This window comes from Pleurodeles waltl, chromosome 9 (assembly GCF_031143425.1).
Source record: "Pleurodeles waltl isolate 20211129_DDA chromosome 9, aPleWal1.hap1.20221129, whole genome shotgun sequence".
Classification (NCBI taxonomy): Eukaryota; Metazoa; Chordata; class Amphibia; order Caudata; family Salamandridae; genus Pleurodeles; species Pleurodeles waltl.
The window spans coordinates 868,157,216-868,178,076 of record NC_090448.1 but is presented as its reverse complement, the minus strand read 5'-3'; the positions used below and the strand labels follow the sequence as shown (position 1 = coordinate 868,178,076).

The 20,861-nt window shown below is 43.3% G+C and overlaps 1 protein-coding gene across 1 annotated transcript in view; it reads left to right on the top strand.

The window, feature by feature from the left end:
- EML5 (EMAP like 5) overlaps positions 1–20,861 on the top strand; it is a 1,994,219-nt gene that overhangs the window by 1,266,598 nt on the left and 706,760 nt on the right. Inside the window, exon 22 of the mRNA XM_069208148.1 lies at positions 19,155–19,307. Coding sequence (XP_069064249.1) covers positions 19,155–19,307 — 153 coding nt within the window. The remainder of the gene's footprint in view (positions 1–19,154; positions 19,308–20,861) is intronic.

The window sequence follows — 20,861 nt, the reverse complement described above, 5'->3', positions numbered from 1 at the left end:
CTCCTCCTCCGAGAACCCGGGGTGTCTTTGCCGTGCCATGGGGTGGTGTAGGTGATGTGTGGGGTGGTGTGTGTGGTGATATGTAGTGGTGTGTTGTGTGAGGTGCGTGGATGTGTATGTGTGATAGTGTTGTGTGCCTCTGTATGCTGGTGTTGTCTTTGCTTTGCTGTTTCTCTGGCCATCTTCAAAATTTTTGGTAGTAAGGGTTTGTGGGTAATGTGGGTGTGTGTTTTATATTGTATTGGGTGTGTGGGAGTGGTGTGTGTATGTGTCTCAGGTGTGTATTTTGAATCATCCAATGTGGCAGTGTTTTGTAAATGTGTGTGTATTTTGAGCGTGGCGGTGTGTACCGCCAATGGAATACCGCGGTTGAAAGACCGCTGCGTGGATCTGTGTGTCGTGATAGTGTGGGCGTATTTCTGTTGGCGTGACGGTGGAGGTTTTGTTTTTGCCAGTTTATCACTGACCTTTGGTGTGCCGGACTTGTGTGGGTGTCTGAATTTTGGCGGATTCCGAGCAGTGGGTCATAATGACCGTGGCGGAATTCCGCGGCCGCGGCGGTGTGTTGGCGGTCTTCTGCATGGCGGTAAGTGGCTTTTACCGCCAATATTGTAATGCCCCCACAGTCTTTTGTTATTTTTTCAGTAAAGTTTTTAAAAATGGGATTTGCAAGTGCTATCCACACAAAGCTAAAAACCCAACATGGGCATTTTGTCATTCCAAGCACAGTATAACAGCTTTGAAATGGTTAATTACATCAAAGTCCCAACCTGAAATAAATAAAAATAGCTCCTGGTGTATGTCTTTTGCTTTTTTTTAACCCCATAGTTGCTTAAGCCCCCCACGCCCCAGTGCTGAGCCCTTTTTTGGCTGTTTGGTGCTTTGCCGCTTAGGCCTTCATAACTTTTTGTCCACTTAAACTATCCACGCCAAATTTGCGTCCTTTTTTTCCAACATCCTAGGGATTGTAAAGGTAACCAGAGTTTGTGGGTTCCCCTGACAAAATACAGCAAAATAATTGTTTTTCAGAAAAATGGGAAAAAGGGCTGCATAAGAAAGCATGTTTCTTTCCCTGAGAATGGCATCAACAAAGGGTTTGCATTCCTAAAATTACCATCTTCCCAGCTTTCAGGAACAGACAGACTTGAAACAGAAAACCACAGTTTTCAACACACTTTTGGCATTTTACTGGGACATAGCCCATTTTTACTATTTTTTGGCTTTCAGTCTCCTTCCAGTTAGTGACAGAAATGGGTGTAAAACCTATTCTGGATCCCAGACAGCTAAACATTTCTGACAAGTAGATAACATTCTGACTTCAGCAAGGGGTCAATTGTGTAGATCCTTCAAGGTTTTCCTGCAGAAAGTAACCACTTAAATAAAAAAAATATTGAAATTGAGGTGAAAAAAAGAGCCATTGCTGTCCACGTTTTCTTCTATAACTTTTTAGACCTATGGAAGACTTTTGAAAGCAATATAGTTACGTCTGCTGGACTCTTCTGGTTGCGGGTATATATAGGGCTATAGTAGGTTCATCAAAACCCCTAGGTACCGAGAGCCAATAAATGAGCTGTGCTTGCAATAGGTTTTTTTTACTGTATACCGGGTTTAACGCAATTCAATTGGTGAAATACAAAGAGTCAAAAATAGGTATCAAGGAAACCTTTGTACTTCCAGAATGGGCATAAGATAAGGTGTTGAGAAGCAGTGGTTATTTGCACATCTCTGCATTCGGAGTGCCCATACTAGCATATGAATTACAGGGCATTTCTCAAAATCTATGTTCCCCCAAGTCTCCCGATAAAAATGGTACCTGACTTGTGTGGATAGGCCTACTGCCCGTGACAGGAAACGCAAAATGGACACATCACATTTTCCCAAAGAAAACAGCTGTTTTTTGGAAAGTGCCTAGCTGTGGATTTTGGCCTCTAGCTCAGCCAGCACCTAGGGAAACCTACCAAACCTGTGCATTTTTTAAAACTAGACACCTAGGGGAATCCAGGAAGGGGTGACTTGTGGTGCTCTCACTGGGTTCTGTTTCCCAGAATCCTTTGCAAACCTCAAAATTTGGCAAACAAAACACTTTTCCCTCAGATTTTGGTGCTGCAAAGTTCTGGAATATGATAGGAGCCACATACTTCTTTCCACCCAGCGATCTCCCAAGTCTCCAAATTAAAATGGTTCCTCACTTGTGTGGGTAGGCCTAATGCCCGCAACAGGAAATGCCCCAAACCACAATGTGGACACATCACATTTTCACAAAGATAACTGACCTGTTTTTTGCAAAGTGCCTAGCTGTGGATTTTGGCCTCTGGCTGAGCCAGCACCTAGGAACACCTAGCAAACCTATACCTTTTTGGAAACTAGACACCTAGGGGAATTCAGAATGGGGTGACTTGTGGGGCTCTCACCAGGTTCTGTTACCCAGAATCCTTTGCAAACCTCAAAAAATGTGGCTAAAAAACACTTTTCCCTCAGATTTCAGTGCTGCAAAGTTCTGGAATCTGAGAGGAGTCACAAACTTCTTTCCACTCAGCATTCCCCCAAGTCTCCTCATAAAAATGGTACCTCACTTGTGTGGGTAGGCTTAGTGCCCGTGACTGGAAATGCCCCAAAACACAACGAGGACACATCACATTTTCCCAAATAAAATTGATGTGTTTTTTGCAAAGTGCCTACCTGTGGATTTTGGTCTCTAGCTCAGCCGGTACCTAGGACAACTTACCAAAACTGTGCATTTTTTAATACTAGACACCTAGGGGAATCCAGAATGGGATAACTTATGATGCTCTCACCAGGTTCTGTTACCCAGAATCTTTTGCAAACCTCAACATTTGGCCAAAAAAAAACAATTTTCCCTCACAGTTCAGTGATAGAAAGTTCTGGAATCTGAGAGAAACCACACATTTCCTCCCACCCACAACTCCCCAAGTCTCCTGATAAAAATGGTACATCACTTGTGTGGCTAGGCCTGGTGCCCTTGTCAGGAATGGATCACACAACAGTCAATGTTAGTCCTTACATGAGGGCAACTGTTGACCCTGGGGTGATCCATTCCTGACGAAGGCACTAGGTACAGGCACTCAAGTGGGGTAGCATTTTTATCAGATCAAGTGGGGAAACACTGGGCGGTAGGAATTTGTGATTCCTAGCATATTCCTATAGTTTGTGTGACAGAAATGCAAGAAAAAATTGAGTTTTTTTATTCAACATTTTACCTTTGCACCTTTGTTCCAGTCCCTATCTGTAAAGATTTCCCCACATATGCTATCCTACCTGACCCTCAGGGTCTTCAGAGGTTGGTGTTCCATGCTGCTTAATGCTCTATAGAACCAGGTGACCTGTTGGCGAGAAGTACCCAGCATCAGTAATAACCTCAAAGTGGCATGTGGCTTGGGTTCTTCTTTGCGGCACTGCCACAGGCTTGCAACTGTTCTACGTACAGCTTCATAGTGAAAGAATTGACCTCCAGGCAGTGCATACTTCTCCATAATATCTCCCAAGGGCATGAACATCCTCGTTTGGAATCAATCCCCTACCGATGTCAACCCCATAGTCGTCCATGCAGTCAGTTCAGTTGCAATAAACAAGATATCCGGGTCACCATGTGGTAGACCCCCAGTGGAAGCTCTAGGATGTACTGGATCGCCCTACGATTTCTTACTTGGCAGCGCCTCCAGGTGTATAAGGCCACCTGCAGTAGAATGGTGGGGTGAGGGATATTAGTATCCTGCCCAAGGAGCTGTGGAAGAAGGAGGTCTCAGTAAGGGGCGAAGCCCATATAACCTAAAGTGGTGTGAGTTAAGTCATCAAGCCATTTCGAGATCCACTGCAATTGTGCCACCAGATAACATATTTTGTACACTAGATAGGTGTATTTAAAGAGGAGATAAGGTGCACCAAGGAAATTTCTCAGCATATTTAAAAATTATCCAAATTATATGCAACAGTGCACTACTATGGGGAACACACCCTAACCCCAAATGCTGACTGAAAAACAATCAGCCTACCTATATACACGCCGAGGCACCCGTCGCCCAAAAGTAAGTTACCTGCAATAAAAACCACTCATGTGTTAGTGTATTGTACCCCTTGACACATACATAACCAATCACCTATTTCAATAATGAAAATACAAAAATATACACAATGAGCATGTCAAGTAAACCTAGAGTCTTATATTTTAAATATCTAATAAATGTCCATTTCCGCATTCAAAATACTCCTTTCACAAAACTAAACTAAATTAGAGTCCAATTTCATCAATCCATCTCCTTATGAATAGACTGGAAACATCAAGGTTTGTTCCGTGTGTTGCCACAGTCCATTAGAATTAAACTTCAATTAATGCCATAGATCCTTCAAGTTGTTTAACGTTCAAGTAGAAATCCAAAATAGATCTCCAAGTATCTTTAAAATGACTACACAGCCAACACGTGTTTCGTCATTTGACATCCTCAGGGCTGGACTTTAGTCGCATCTCTTATTTTGAAATTCTGGAAACCAAGAGCCATTTAAAAAAGAGAACACAAACTTTTAATGTAATATTATTGAATAAATTAACCAATCCTTAGTGTCTTAGTGTCACCATGAAAGTTCCTCACCAAAGAGAATTACGTGAATAAGTGTGATTGGTGACACAGATAATTCTGAAGGTATTCAATTATTGATTCAACATGCACCCAATCCGTGGCTGCCCCAATACATGCACTAAAAATCACAACGTTGTGACTTAGAGAGAGAACACAATATGCATGCACTCCAAATGCTTAATATAGGAAGGAAGAAAGGGGAACCAATTCCAAAGACAGAAGATTAAAGTTAACCCTTATATGAGATTACACCTCATTTGATGTCTCAACACGAATAAATAGGCACAACAGTGCACCCTAGGTACCTGAAATGTCCCCGGGAATGAAAACCCGGTCTGAAATTACCTCAAGGTATTCCAATGACTGTCTAAATAAAGTTATAAATCAGTAGCACTTCCACTGTCACCATCAGTCTATAGCTATCGTCTCCAAACTGCTCATTTGTTAATCTCCAGAGAATTTTCTGTAACCAAAAGATTTTTATTTTGGAAATATCTAGAAATGTATCAATATTAACACCATCCTAATTGTGTGCTATATCAACGAATAATGTTTGTAAACATTCAGACTGAATCAATACCAACTTTAGGCTTTGCAGGCATGAGCATAAATAATACGATGCCTTCCCCGAATAATTGTAACACTCGTCTCATTCTCCAATAAAGATTTGAAGTGCCGATTGCACCTCGATAGCGTGCCTCTTAGGTTATTAGTAAAGCATGAATACTCGCCGTACCTTACATTTCCCTAATTTACTAGTCTACCTCATATCACAACTTAAACTCAGGCAATTGCTTTCAGATTCCAACAATTTTCTTTTCCGCTTACCTCAAACTCACTCCAAAAATGAAAAGTCGGTCAATATACCGGTATCCCTCCTCTTTATCGTCAAACGCCCATAAGACCGCCGAGATCGGCGTTGCCTTCGTCCGTTTATGAAGGCTCCGCCTCCATCGGAATGGTAGAAGGACTAGTCTCCTAATACTCCGCTGAATGCTGGAGCCGCCATACATCTATTAGTGCCCAGCAATGCAACCAATCCCTAAACCCCAGTGCAAGCCTGTGGGCTGGGGCCCCCCTCCCGAGGGGTTGAGTGGAGCGATCCAGATTAACATCTTCCACACAGTTAAAATTGCCACACAATAAAAGATCCCCCTGCATCAAGGAACCCAGCACTGCCGACAACGAGTGGAGGAAGGCCAGTTGATCCTGATTTGAGGTGTATAGGGAACCAATAATCACCTCTCTACCCATTAATCTGCCTTGAAGCAGGACATACCTCCCGTCTTTGTCAATTAGTTCCCCAATGAATTCAAAGGGATTTCTGGCCTCAATCCAAATCAATACCCCCCGTGCGTATGCTGAATAAGTGGTAGCGTATAGTTGCCACCACCACCACCTGCAGAGACACTCAGTTTCAATCCCCCATGAGGTGAGTCTCCTGCAGCATTGCCACCTGGACACCCCAGTGTCGCAGAAAATGGTGGATCTTATAGCGTTTCATAGCAGACCCCATCCCCCGGACATTCCATGTTATACAGTAGATATCTTGCAGTGAACCCACCATTTAAGAATAAGTGTACATGTTTTCCATCTCAGTGATGTCCTCCCCAGCAATGCTGCTAAAGTGTCACATATTCAACCATCCAGTATCCAGAGAGAACCCAAAAAAAGACATAAACAAGCAATTCAAATCCTCAACTGTAAACTCCCACTCCTCAGGGCTGCATGGCAACTGCCAACTGCCCAAACTCAGTAAATACTACAAGAGAAACAAAGTCAGACCTACGGATCCACCAAACCCTAGTAGAGGGTGAGGCGGTGGGAGGGTGCTGCGCTTGAGCCTTCAACCATTAAGTCACTTTTGCCCAGTAACTCCACCCAGTGCCAGGGCCCAGGTTGCCGAAGGCACCAAAGAGCAGGCCAGTTTCCACTGTCCGCCAGCATACGTCTGGTGACACCCCCACCTGGCTCCCACATCAGAGCAGTGGCACAGGGTGGTTCCAGATCACAGTATTTAACAGCAGGTGCCTTCCCCGTAGTTTGGATTTACATATGGACCTGCAAGCCGGGCGTGGCAGAACAGAGCTTTAGATCAGATCAACTGTTTGCGAGGTCACTGCCGGCATGTCCTCCTCCTCTCCGTCTCCGAGTCTATTGTCATTTTGTTAATGTCTAGGCCCGAACCATGGTCTGAGTCCCGATGGGTAGCAAGGGCCAGAATCGCTGACTCTCTCTCCTCCTCCACCTGTTCTTCAGTCGGTTTAGTTAGTCGATGTATGCCTCCGGAGTTCTGAGATGTTTTGTTGCTGGGGCGCCGCAGTCTTCCTTTTGTTTTGCGTTGCCGTCCCTTCCAAGGGTTACCAGCCTTACAACTCTCAAGCCAGTCCCAAGCATCCTGAGAGGTATCACAAAAATGTGTTTCAGCTTAGCAGGGAACATTAGTGAGTATTGAATACCCTCATCTCTGAGTGTCCTTTTAACTTCAGCATATGAGGCCCATTGAGACTGGACAGCCATTGTATAGTCTGGGAACATAGTTACCTTACCATTCCCAACTTGGTAAGGGCCTTCCAGCCTAGCGTGTCGCAGCAGAGCATTCCTGTTGCAGAAGTGAAGCAACTTGGCGATCAAGGTACACAGTTGTTTAACAGGAGCAGGGGGCCTCGTGTACTCTGTGGGTACTTTCTATCGTGTCGAAGGAGTTAAGTGAGCCTGTACCATGAGCGATCCGATCCAGTTTTCAAGATATGCCACCATATCTGCACCTTCAATGTTCTCCGTAAGTCTCACTATTCAGATGTTGTTCAGTCTATTACATCCCTCGGCGCTCCAAGACACGGACTCTGTCTGTTAGGGAGGTGAGTTGGCACCCAAGATCTTTCTGTGCCGGGCAAATTTCCTCGTACCCTTTTTCAGCCTTGTGCACTCTTTATCACCCAGCTTTTGGTGTTCAGCAGGTAGCAAGCCCGGGCCCACAGACACCGCATATATGTCTTGGTGTCTGTGATAACTGCCAATATTTTATTGAGTTGGAGCTGGCCAAGCATCCGCAGCAAAACAACACTGGAAACAATTGGAAAGAAAATGAATAACGGACCACTGTGAAAACGACAAAAAGACATACACAGCAGCCCTGAGACGCTACCACCAGCAAATCAAAGAAACCATAAGAAGGCCCTAGAAGAATGCTTGGACAACAGCTTCAGTAGCAGCAAAGAAATCTTTGAAATCTTCAAAGACTTCACCTCACCAGCTTCCACCATGAACAGCATCACTCCCTTGCAAGAACTATGTGACAACCTCTCGGAATTCTTCAGCAAGAAAATCAAAGCAATCTTTAACACCTTAAACCTCCAACTAGACCCCTGCTCCCGCACCATGAGTCTACTCAAAAACATACACGGGAAAAAAAACCTGACTGCCTGACAGATTTCACAGTTAACATAATGAGGTATCCACCAGACACCTGCTCCCATCACATCTACAATATGGGTGCCTCCCCTATCAGCAAAGTCCTCACCTGTATCCTGAACATCTCCCTCACCTCTGAAACATTCACGAATGCCTGGAAACGAGGGTCAAGGAATGGCTAACAAAATCTTCGGCAACTGGACTCTAGCAAATTGGTGTCTATTATAACTGACAATATTTTATTGAATTGGAGCTGCAGAGAGGATGGCATGGTGACCGTCTCTTCAAGCAATTCTGATGCAGGTGGCTGGGGATCGGAAATTCCCTGCAGGGCCTGAGATTGTATGGTACTGGACTTCCCTATCTTCATTATCGTAGTTCGTTGCTTCCCATCGAGCAGGAGCAGTCAGTGCCCCATTGCGCCGATCCCTGTTATTAAATATGTCCAGTGGGAATCAGTGGAGACATGTAACTTGATAGTCATTAGGTCCCCTAGTGCGCCTCACTTACAGGCGGGATCCAGGCCTGTGCCAAGTCCATTAGCGGCGAACCTAGTCAGGTGAGCACTGAGTGCTCTCACTCATGTTGTAGGCCCAGCCACCAGCCACAGCCCCCGACCAACAGACACAGGCAGCAGAAGGTAAGCACCCCAGGTGGTGTTTAGTCCCCAGCACAGAAAGGGCGCTTGTCAACATGGCAGACCCCGGTCCACAGGGTCTGGTAGCACCCAGCTTCGCCGCTCATCCCCAGGGAGTACAATAAGGAGAGGCCAGCTCACCAGCAGGAGTCTCTTCAACCAGTCCAGGGATCTCAGTGCCAATCAATCAATCCACGGGCTGCACTGGTTCCAGAAGCGCAGTGGGACAAGCACCACTGCCTCCCTGCTCCACCATCAATGTCTTGAGCTGCAATCCGATTGGAGGATGCCCAGCGCGGGACCCCCACCACAGGCCCAGGTGTCTTCACTCACCTCTGCCAGTCGATTCAGTCCCTCCTTTCAGTGAGGCCAGCTCTTCTGGCACCCCACTTCATCAACAGTGTCGGCGGCAGGCCCTCTGCACGACACCCCCCCCTAAGGCCGCAACCGGACTGAAAGGCCACACTGCACACAACCTCCCCTCACAGGCCCAGGCATCGACGACCACCTCTGTTGGCAACTTCAGTTCCTCACTGAGCTGGGGAGGGGGGGTGGGGAGGGGGCAGTTCCACGATGGCAGTCCAAGCATCCCTTCCTCCGCTCTGTCAGACTCCTCGCAGCACCTGATTTGCCAGGGAAACCCTGCCCGGCCAGGGATGCCTCCGCCAGCCCGCTCACCTCCGCTCCACGGGTCTCTCCAACTCCAAGGGCACAGCAAGGCATGCACCGCTGCCCCTCCGCTCTGCAAACAACCCCAGTGGCAACCCCCCGGCCGATATACGACCGGTAGCCCTCACGCACGGTTTCCCCATGGCAGGCCCAGCCACTTCCGTTCGCCTCCGCCAGACTTTCCAATTCATCCTTTCTGCCTGAGGGGCCAAGGGTCCGTGACATCCAGCCGAGCGCTCTCATTGCGGCTCCCTCTGGCGCCACGTGGCACCCATTTCAATCAGATAAATCACCGGGCCAAAGCGGCGCATTTCGTTCATGTGTCCGCCATCTTCCACGGCTTGGCCACGCCCCGCATATGTCTTTTGCTCTAATTAGACCATGTCAGAGAAGCATAGTGTAGCCTGAAACAACACTCTACGGATGCATAACGTTATTTGTGCTTTTACTGGGTGCTCACCTGTGTCTGGGCAAATTCACCAGTAATCTTTCTTCCTTTGATTCTTCCATCCTCGTCCTTCCTCTGTCCCAATTCTTACTTGTCCCCCTCCTAAAAATTCTGCTGCACAGTTTCACTCGTCCTGAATTTTCCAAAGCCCACAAATCCAATTACTAATGAAGGCTTACAGGCATTGATTGATGGATGGTCGTAAGGACTGGGACAAAGAAGGGAGTATCTGAGTAATGAAGATTACTGGTAATCTAGGCATTACTTCCTCATCTCCTTCCTCATCCAATTCCTTACTTGCATGAGGAAATACCCTTCATTGGGGCCTGATAAATACACAAGACATAGCAGTAACAACAAACCAATTAACCCCGGAATGCATAGACTGTATACAAATGTATATTCACACCCCAAGTGAAAAGAGAAAATGCATGTCAATAAAATCTATCAGACATGGCATTATGGAGCATCTGCCTTAGTGAAGCTCTTCCCAAAGTTTTGGTAGACTAAAAAGTGACTGACGTTAAACATCTCTATAAGGTAATTTGGAAGACTTTAAAACTTCTCCAGGCTGGGAAAATTAACAAATAAATTAACAGAATGTGAAAATTCTTCCATTCTCCACAAATAATTCTTCAGAACACTGATCACATCTAAAAGATGAGGCGATAGATCTATCTCAGAAGAAGAGGCATCCAAGCCCAGATGAATATTTTGTGATCTCGGTGAAAACTCAGTTTACTTTGGGTAGGAAACCTGTCCCCAAAATACAGGATAATTCTATAGTCATAAAAATTCTAAGTAATGGTGCTCATAGGGAGGGCAAAGCACCGAATTATTCAGTTTTATTTGCTTAGGAAACTGCAACTAAAATAAAAGGAAAGTAAAACATTTTTCTGAGACATTCTGAGATTCAAAAAGAAGATTCTGTAAGGCGACTAAAATCAAGGGCAAATCTTGAGAAGGATATAGAATGTTTACCCCTTCCCCTAACAAGTGAAATCCTTTAAACAGTCTTGTTGCTACGATATCTACAGAAACTTGATTCCACAGAGTCTGAGCACCTTGATTTCTGCCCACTGAAGCCTCAAGATGACACATCAGACTGTTACTGAATTCAACCTGTGAGAAAAGCAGAATGTTCTCTGATAAGCCTTTACCTGGAGACAGATAAATAACACATTGGTTAACAAAGAAGGACCGGTAGTGATTCCAGTGGTGATTATTGGCTTTCTTCATAGAGCCTCGTCTACAAGCCTGAAAAAGAAGTTGAATTGGAAAGACCCTTGATTAAAAACCCTCTCCTTGAAATTTCCAGAACTTGAGATGGTGCCTCAGTGTGACTAGAGGAAGGGATGGATGATTTGAAGGAGACAGGATTGGACTTGTACTATTCCCTTGTGTGGAGGTAAAACCAGATCCCTCTAATTTAATGGTATAGAAGCATGACTATCTCTGCTCTTTCCTTCTGCAACTATAACAGAAACTTTCAAATAAGCGGGACCAGAGGGAAAGTGTAGAAAAAAGATTTTGGTCAAGGACTCTGGAGGGCATCCCTTCCTAGTGCAAAGAGATCCTGAAATTTTGCTAAGTACCTTAATAACTGGAATTTAACTGACTTGCCAGTAGATATAACTTTTAACTTCCCAATTGGAACAAATATCTTGAAACACTAAGGCATTGAGGGCATACTGTAGGGGGCAAGGAAACACACACCTTAGATGCACAGGATAAAATCTGGTGAGATATGTGACTTGGAGTCCATGACCCTGTGCCAGACTGACAGTTTATATACTATCATGTCACCAAGTTGCCAGAGCTCATTCAATAACCTTGAATTGCCTTTCAGACCACCATCCATTCCTTCTAGTTGGACGATGGCACTCTGATTCCTTCAAAATCCACTGAGCTAATTGAGTCTCCATAAACGCACACCAACCCAGACTGTTGGCAACTGTGGTCAAGGTATTTGGCTCAGTATAAGCAAACAAGCATCCTATACTAAGGTGGAGGAAATTAACAGCCCACTAAATGTAAATCGTTACTGGACCGAGTGACTGGAATGCGGGCTTTCTTCTCCACCAGGATAGACCAGTAATGATGTGTAGGATCAATTTGCCAATGAAGGTGTACCTAGAGAGTGAAACAATGTTGCATCCTAAAATAAGGTATCTTTCTGAAGCCTTTATCAAATATTATCCTAAAATATAGTGATGGGAGAAAAATCTGTAATATTATTCCTCTACCGCAAGGCACGAAGCCATTCTGGAAGATATGAACAACACCAACACCCCCATGATCCTTGAGAGCCTAGAGAACCTGGGATTGACACAACACGTCACCTAACCCACACACTCTGCCGGACACACCCTTGACTGTCTTCACCACTTTCAACTTCATTAAAAACACTGCAACCAACCCTGTGACTTGGATCATCCATGCCATCGTACAATTCCAAATCACCCCTCTCCAAACCCCTCTCCAAACAAAACCCAGCACTACAAGCTGAACCAGAGGCAGCTGGAGCAGCATCTCGAAATCCAACTGGCTTGACACCCTGCGCAGGAAGTAGCCAAAACCTACTAAACATCTCAACAGTGACATCAAACATCTCCATTAATGGATCACAGCATTCGCTGATTCCTGGCACCTCAAACCCAACACACGAAGAGACACGAAAGCAGGCCAGCTGGCAAACAAAGAAACTCTGCACAGCAAAACAACACTTGAAACAATTGGAAAGAAAATGAATAACGGACCACTGTGAAAATGACAAAAAGACATACAGAGCAGCCCTGAGACGCTACCACCAGCAAATCAAAGAAACCAAGAAGAAGGCCCTAGCAGAATGCTTGGTCAACAGCTCCAGTATTAGCAAAGAAATCTTCGAAATCATCAAAGATTTCACCTCACCAGCTTCCACCACGAATAGCATCACTCCCTTGCAAGAACTGTGTGACAACTTCTCGGACTTCTTCAGCAACAAAATCAAAGCCATCTTTAACACCTTAAACCCCCAACTAGACCCCTTCTCCTGCATCATGAGTTTACTCAAAAACATCCACAGGAAAAACCCTGACTGCCTGGCAGATTTCCACAGCATAAGAAACAGTCAACATAATGAGGACTATCCACTCCAGGTCTCCACCAGACACGTGCTCCCATCACATCTACAATATGGGTACCTCCCTTATCAGCAAAGTCCTTACCTGTATCCTGAACATCTCCCTCACCTCTGAAACATTCACAAATGTCTGGAAACAAGGGTCAAGGAATGGCTAACAAAATCTTCGGCAACTTCACTCTACTAGCAAATTACCATCCAAGCTCCCTTTTACCCTATGAGCCAAGATCATGGAGAAAGCCATGAACAAGCAACTCACTCACTATGTCAATGCACACCAGCCCCTATGCACCAAACAATTCGGTTTCCATTCCTACCACAGTGCAAAGACTACCCACATTGCAGATCTCAGCCACAGACGACATCAGGCTAATACTTAACTGTGAAAATACTGCAGCCCTCATACTAATCAACCTCTCAGTGGGCTTGGATGCCTTCTCCTACTCCACCCTGATCGGAAGACTACATGAAAGTGGCACCAAGGACCCACCCTAAACTGTATATGGTCCTTCCTCACAAGAAGAACCCAAAAAGTCAACCTGCCACCCTATGTCGGAAGCCAAGAACCTCAAATGCTGAGTCCCTCAAGGATCTTCCCTTACCCCAATGCTTTTCAGCATCTATATGACCCCGCTGGTGGACCTCATAAAATTACACAACAACAACATACTCTCCTACTCAGACAACATCCAACTGATACTCTCCCTGTCAGACAGACCCCCAAAACAAAAAACAACTTTGACACCTTCATGACCGTGGTAGCTACTTGCATAAAATCCAATTGCCTCAACCACAACACAAACAAAACTGAAGTAGTGGTCTTTAGGAGAAAGGCCTTGGCCTGGTACTCCACCTGGTGGTCAACGGGCTTCGGCCCCAGCCCCTTCTTAGAAATCTTGGAATCATCATGCACAACAAGCTCAGCATGATGGCCCAAGTAAACCCTGTGACCTCCACTTACTCCAACATCCTAAGTTTGCTGCAATAGATCTTCACATGGCTCTTGATAAATACCAAGAAGACAGTTACACAGTCTCTGATTCCCAGCAGAATTGACTATGACAACACACTCTATGTAGGAATTCATAAGAAGCTCCTGAACAGGCTCCAGAACATGTAAAACACTGCTGCAGGGCTCATCCTCAGTCTGCCTTGCCTCAGCCATATCACTCCACATCCCACTTCACCGGATCCCCATACACAAGTGGACCCAGTTCAAACTCCTCACACACATACAAAGCACTACACAAAACGTGCCCCATCTATCTCAACAGCTGCAAACACTTGTTTCTACCTCCCTGACACCTCTTCTTGGCCAGGATCTCAATAGCACACATACCCTACATCCACAAAACAACACCCGGAGGCTGCACTTTCTCCTATACCACTCAAAAGGCATGGAACGACCTCCTACATAACATTAGGGCCTCCCCTTCACTTCCGCTTGTAAGACGTTCAAGACCTGGAAATTCGAATAATCTCTCCAAGGAAGCACCTGCCTTTTTCACCTGCAAAGCCCCTGGATACCCTCACAGGTGATTAGCGCACTATACAAATACACATAACAACATTCTCTCACTAGTGCTTGTGACTTTTCTAATATATTTTCCAGGGCGGCTTTCTTTTCTTTTTTCAATGTCTGAGCAACCACAAGAATACCTTCCCCAGATCCATCCTGAATCAGGACCCCACTATATTGCATGTTCTGCGACTGGAAAAGCTATGACTCCATCCCACAGATTAGTAAACCAAACCTCTTAAGTGTTTTGATTACCACATTAGGGTCTCTCAGAGTATGATCAGAAGGTGGACAGTCAGACATGTACACTTGGTAAAAAATAAATACAATATACTCTGACAACAGCAAAAATGAACCCATCAAATTATCCTAGAGAGGATATATGACAAGGGCTTGTGGAAGCTCTTCTTCCCCCTTGGCCAAAGTATACAGTCTGCCACTGAATCTTAGGACTTGAACTATTTGGATGCCTCCATACTCATTTTAGAAGACCCTGGAACGATTTAATGACTTGCACCGTAGAAACAGTTTGACTTTGAAAATAGCAAAGCTGTTCATGAAAGGTAGCAGTTTGCTCCTCTTCTCTAGTTAACTGTAAACTAAAAGAAAGATATTAAAACACTAGATTACTTTCCTCTTTCAGAATATATTCTCACTAAAAACTGCATAGTAACCAAGGAATCCCTGTTCTCCCGTACTGAATCATAGATTCACATTTTTTACTTAGATCTGTTGTTGAACTGGGAGACAAACATTGCTAGGCATAGCTTGGAAAAGCTCAGGGCTGTCTCATTGTTAACCCATTTGCGTCAATTGAACATAACCAAACTCCATCCAGTCAGCAAGCACCTCAGAGAACTCCCTTCCCTCACGGGCCTCCATACCTCCAATTCTTACTGCATTTGATGTGAATGGAGTCTCCTTGACATCTGCTCAGTTTTTTTGCTTTCAGAGATTGATTTTTATTCTTGCTCTTAAAATAACCAGCCTACAGACAACATCAAAAAGCAGTATAATATCATTGTTATTTTCTGACAGGAAAAAATTTCAGATATTTCTAAAATAAAAAAAAGTCTCATTAGATCTTTTGACTCCTGTAGCAAACTAAGACTTCACTCTGATGGTCCTTAAACAGCTTTCCTCTACTTCATTTATCCAAAGTGTAAGTACAAGGATGGTACTTACTTCCATACCTTTTCAGCCAAAAAACTGAAAGACAAAGAAGGCAGATTATTGATATGGCTCCAGAGGTAATTGCTAAAGAAGACTCCTCTTCAGGGAGAGAACAGGAAGGTACATCAAAATCTGTTAAGAAGGCTCGCAAGAGAGAACATCCCTCAGAGAACGATTCTTCTACAGATCCTACCAAAAACTAACACAAAGGTTATGAAAAGAGGCAGTCAGAGGAATGGAGTTCTGCCTCAAACATCATGGAAGTTGTTGAAAAGAAGGGATCATCATAAAAGCCTGAAAGAACCATCTTATGATAGTTCTAAAACTGGAACTAAGACACCACTAATGGGACCCTTTTTCAATTATAGAAATGTAATTGACAAAGAAATTATTAATGAAACACCTTCTCTACCCTTTTTTTGTACATCTGTTTTATTGATTTATAAGTTTCAACTGTAACAAATGCAGAATCTGGAATAATTTCACAATACTTTTACAAATAACCTTCTCCACACTTTTGGTGATTGCAGCATCTATGTCCGCCATGGTGATAACTGTAATACCATTGTTGAATACACTGAAGATGTCAATATTGTCAATGACATATTGTAGCAATACATTCAACAATGACTGCCCCATCGACTACAACAGTGACATTGTCATCAATGGCAACTTTTTTAACTTGTGGTCTAGCCAAAGAAAGGTAACTCACTATTCAACTTCAGTGTTGAGCTCTGGGTCCATTCGGCTATAGTATTTTGCCATTAAAAAGCTGGTCATCCTTTAGACTGAAAAGTTAAAGCACATTGCACAAAACTTAAAGCCACTTTGACTGCCCTGTTCGCTGGTGTACTTTTAATAGACATCTACAACTACATGGAAGAAAAGTACATAATTACCCAACATTACTGTCTGGACACAAGAGTAAGAAATGATGCAGTAGTAGGACAGGCGCCTTTTAGACTACTTTATAATGGTGATGATCGCTTTTTCTCATCTTTATGTCAGATTTCCACCACTTCGTAGTTCGTTTCTTTTCCTTTAACATTTTATGACTACTGCTTGCTCTTTAGATTCAAGCAGGTAAATCTATGAAAGATTTAATGCTGGAGAAAACACAAGTTACTTACCTGTATACTGTAGTTCTCCAGTATTGGTATCCTTCATGGAGTCACATGCATCCTACCCTCCTCCCCATTTTATGCTCACCTATGAAATAGCTATAATATCCAACTTTCTCACTTGCTAAGAAATCTGCAGTATGATGGCCCTTGAATGGAGGGGCATCCTCTGAGCTGCTTCTTGATTGGTTGGAGTTTGGCTAGCTTCAAATTAGTTGCATTAGTTAACAATGTGACAGCTAGGAACGTTCTCAAACTATGTCTAGGATTATGCTGTATACTGTAATTGCCATGAGATTCCCAGCTCAACAACATTGATGATTCAAGCATGTGATTCTATGAAAGATAGTACTACTGGAGAACTATAATGTACAGGTAAGTAATTCGGTTTTTTTCCCTGGTCATCATAGAGGATATCAATGAACAACAGGAAGAAGGTGAGGAGATGTAAGGGTGAGGCATCCACAACAGTATTGAGGAGATATACATAACTCTCTCTGCATGTTATAAGCTTCCAAAACAGATGTAACCAACTCCTGTAGATTCTCGTCAGAAACAGGAGAGACCCACTATCTCCCATGATCCCGTCTTAACTCGTGGTTGTAATCCTCCCCCAGGAGATAGGAAAGACGAGTGAATCTATTTATACATGAGCTTGCCCCTCATCACTCCCATCTAACCATGAGCAGACTGAAGGAAGATCAAGGAGGCCTTTATATAATGGTCGTAGGTTCTTCAAAAAAAAAAAACACCCACAATGTCTTTGTTCCATGTATGTATATATATGTATTTATTTAGTGAGAACCTAGCCAAAGGCTGTGAAATACAGACAAGGCAAACAAAAAAAACATTACTAACTGTTAAGAGGGGTAGCTAGGTTGTGGACAGTAAATTTATTGTTTTATATATATATATATATATATATATATATATATATATATATATATGTATATATATGCCATGTAATGGTCTTTAAAGAGATGAGTCTTTAACTGTTTCCTCAATTGGAGCAGCATTGCTGCTGTCCTGATGGATACAGGGATGTTGTTCCAGATCCTGGGTGCATAGTTGGAAAGGTCCTGCCTTGTTTTTTTTAACGTTTGCCACTTCTTAGTCTGCGTTCTGATGTTGTCCTGGATGCGGGCGTACCAAGAACCTCCAGAAATGGTGAACTGTCTGCAAGACAAGCAGGGGTGCTGGGATTGATGGCTTTGTAAATGATGCAGATGGTTTTAAAGATCCCAGGGGCTGGTAAGGGAAGTCAATAGAGTTCCATTAGGATGAGGGTTGTGTGATCACTTTTCTTCATGCCTAATTAGATGCGATGCAGCGTGTAGGATGCCATTAAAGGGCTTCTTTGTTGAGTCTGGGAGGCCATGGAGCAAGATGTTACCACCAGCCATGGGCAAGATTACCTGGGCTGCACCAGCATTTCTGAAGTTGAAGATGTTTTCTGGAACAAATGGTTTCACTTTCTTTAAAAGAGAGAGGTAGTACAAGGCCATCTTTGTTTTGGTTGTCAATGTACTCCTTGAGGGTTAGATTGATGTCCAGGGTGAATCACAATGACTTGGCATTTGGTTAAAGTTGGGGTTCAAATCTGTCAAGCTTCATGTGATTGAGCCCGGTTTGCACTGTTTCTTGTTTGTTGTTCTTTACATATGACAGGAATTCTGTTTTGTTTGTGTTGAACTTCAGGTAGGTGCTAGACATCCAGGTCTGGATGATGTGCAGGCAGTATCTGAGGTGTTGGATGTCTGAAGTCAAGGTGACTTTCAATTAGAGTTGTGTATCATTGACGTATTTGTGAATCTTGATGCTTTTAGCTGTGGGTACAGCACCAAATTGTTTCATGTAGAGGCTGAAGATGACACTTTGAGCCCTGGGAAACTCTGCAGATGATACTAATCTTTTGTGAATTCAATGCCCAAAATATATTACTCTTTCCCCTTATGAAAGCCTTAGAAATACATTTCAAGGGAAAGACATACAAAAAACCAAAGTCTCATCCCAAACAAGTAGGTAGGTATAAAGGTAATGGTAGAAACAACACACCCCTCAGGAAAGTTCCTCCTGGACTCTTTTCTCCTTTCTTTTTTTAAAAACAAATCGTGCGCCCCTCTCCTTTTTTGTAACAATATCAGGAACCTGTTTATCTAATGATGGAACAGTCCTCGTTCTAGAATTCTTTGAGCAAGATGGGTCTCCAGCGACCACAACATCAAGGGTGCCTTGTAATAGGAGAGGCAGATAGAGGCACAGCCTCAGCCAGGTGAGGATTCAGAAGAGCATGCTGGTTCTTCCAAACTTGCAAGAGCCTTTGCACCGTGAATTCAGAACAGGGCACCTGCACATTAAAATCGAGTGGAGACTCCAAACAAACATGTCTTCAGAACCCTCTGAAATATTACCAGTTTAATATGTGTTTCTTTAAGTGTGTGCTTTGTTCGTTTTTAGGTGGCCGATGTTGTGCTTTTTCTCCGGATGGTAAGGCTTTGGCAGTGGGGCTGAACGACGGAAGTTTCTTGATAGTGAATGCTGATACCCTTGAAGATTTGGTCTCATTTCATCACAGAAAGGATGTTATTTCCGAAATTAGGTTTTCCCCTGGTAAGCATAGTAATTTGTGCCACTTGAAGATAGTTCTTTTATCACTGTTTAATGCAATGTTAATAGGTTTCAACCTTAAATTGGAATTATCCTAATGTTCGCTTGACAGTTTGTCTCTCTGATGTCTAGAGTCTGCCAGTTTGGTAGATTTAGCATTGCAAGGGCCTCAGACAGCACTAGTTTGTAAACATCTGAATGTTTCCAATTGTGTTTGAGTTCTGGTTGTACAGATCATGCATAGGATCATGCAACAAATTCTGATGAGGTATCCCCATTTGTTGTAATTTTCAAGCAGCTGGTGGACATAAATATTTGGCATATGATCATCAAAAATTTGTTTATATTGAACAATACAAATTCGCAAATAATTTCTGTTTGGTGACCCATGTACAATGTGGCAGTGGCTGTCTTCTAGCAGTTCCCATTCAGCAGTTGTTTATATCAGCAAAACCAGCTTCACAGGTGGTACAAAGGGGCTGCATTTTAGCAAAGACAAAATGAGTATAAAGATAACCTTGGTATAATTTGCTGTGTGCTATCATCTTTGGGTATAAAATGCATTTGCCTTTCAACAGTGGGACAGAGGTTAATTGATGGACCAGTTATATTTTGAGGCCTCTGCATATCATGTTATAGTCTTCTTGACACCTTGGCATGCACTTTGTTCCCTCATACAAGAGCAAAGTACATTCTAAGATGTTTATCCAAACTATACTATGAATCTGTTACAGGAAATGTGCATCAATACCTATGGAATAAGATGTGGTAAAAGTTCAATGATAAATCATACAGAATTCTTTCTTGAAAAAGGTTGGGAAATATGAGGAAGTATTTAATAAGATTTAGCTGGGTGTTAGGAATAATAATACTGTCATGCAGCTTTGCCAAAGTAACTTCAGAGATTGAGCTAATTAAAGGAAAACATTAGATATATTTATTGTTAAAGTTGTCCAGTTCCTTCTCTCGCCCCACTCTGAGACTTGCACCAGCGCATGTACAAATGTTGGTGCTCACTCTGATTCAGTTTAGTTTTATGCAGTTCTGGCTCTCTGTTCTGTCTTCCATGAGCGGCCTGCTCTTGTAAAATAAAAATATGAAGATATAATTTAAGAAATAAAGCTACATAATGATGATGACTGATTGCCAACTTAATCATGGTGACTCATAGTGCAGACTCTGCATTGTCGAAATGTTCAGCTTTGAAGCAAAAGTATAACATTACAAAACCAACTCTGACAAAACATGTCAGTCAAATGCTAAAACATACATCGGGAAGATTAGATCAGCGTTTGCAGTGCCAGCCTACTTGTCCTTGGTTAGTAAGTGCAATCCCAGCTTCTGTTTAAAACAATAGAGAGAAGTGATGTGCCAAAGAGTTGAAGAAATACCATTCCACTGTTGGATACTAGCCACCTTGGCCATTCATGCAACAAACTTTGCACATTTCAATTTACATCAGAGTTTTGTGATCTGAAAGGAAATGCAAAACTGCTACAGGTTAGTAATCAATCTTTCAAGTAGTCAGCAACAAAGCCTCTTACTCTTTTCCAGATG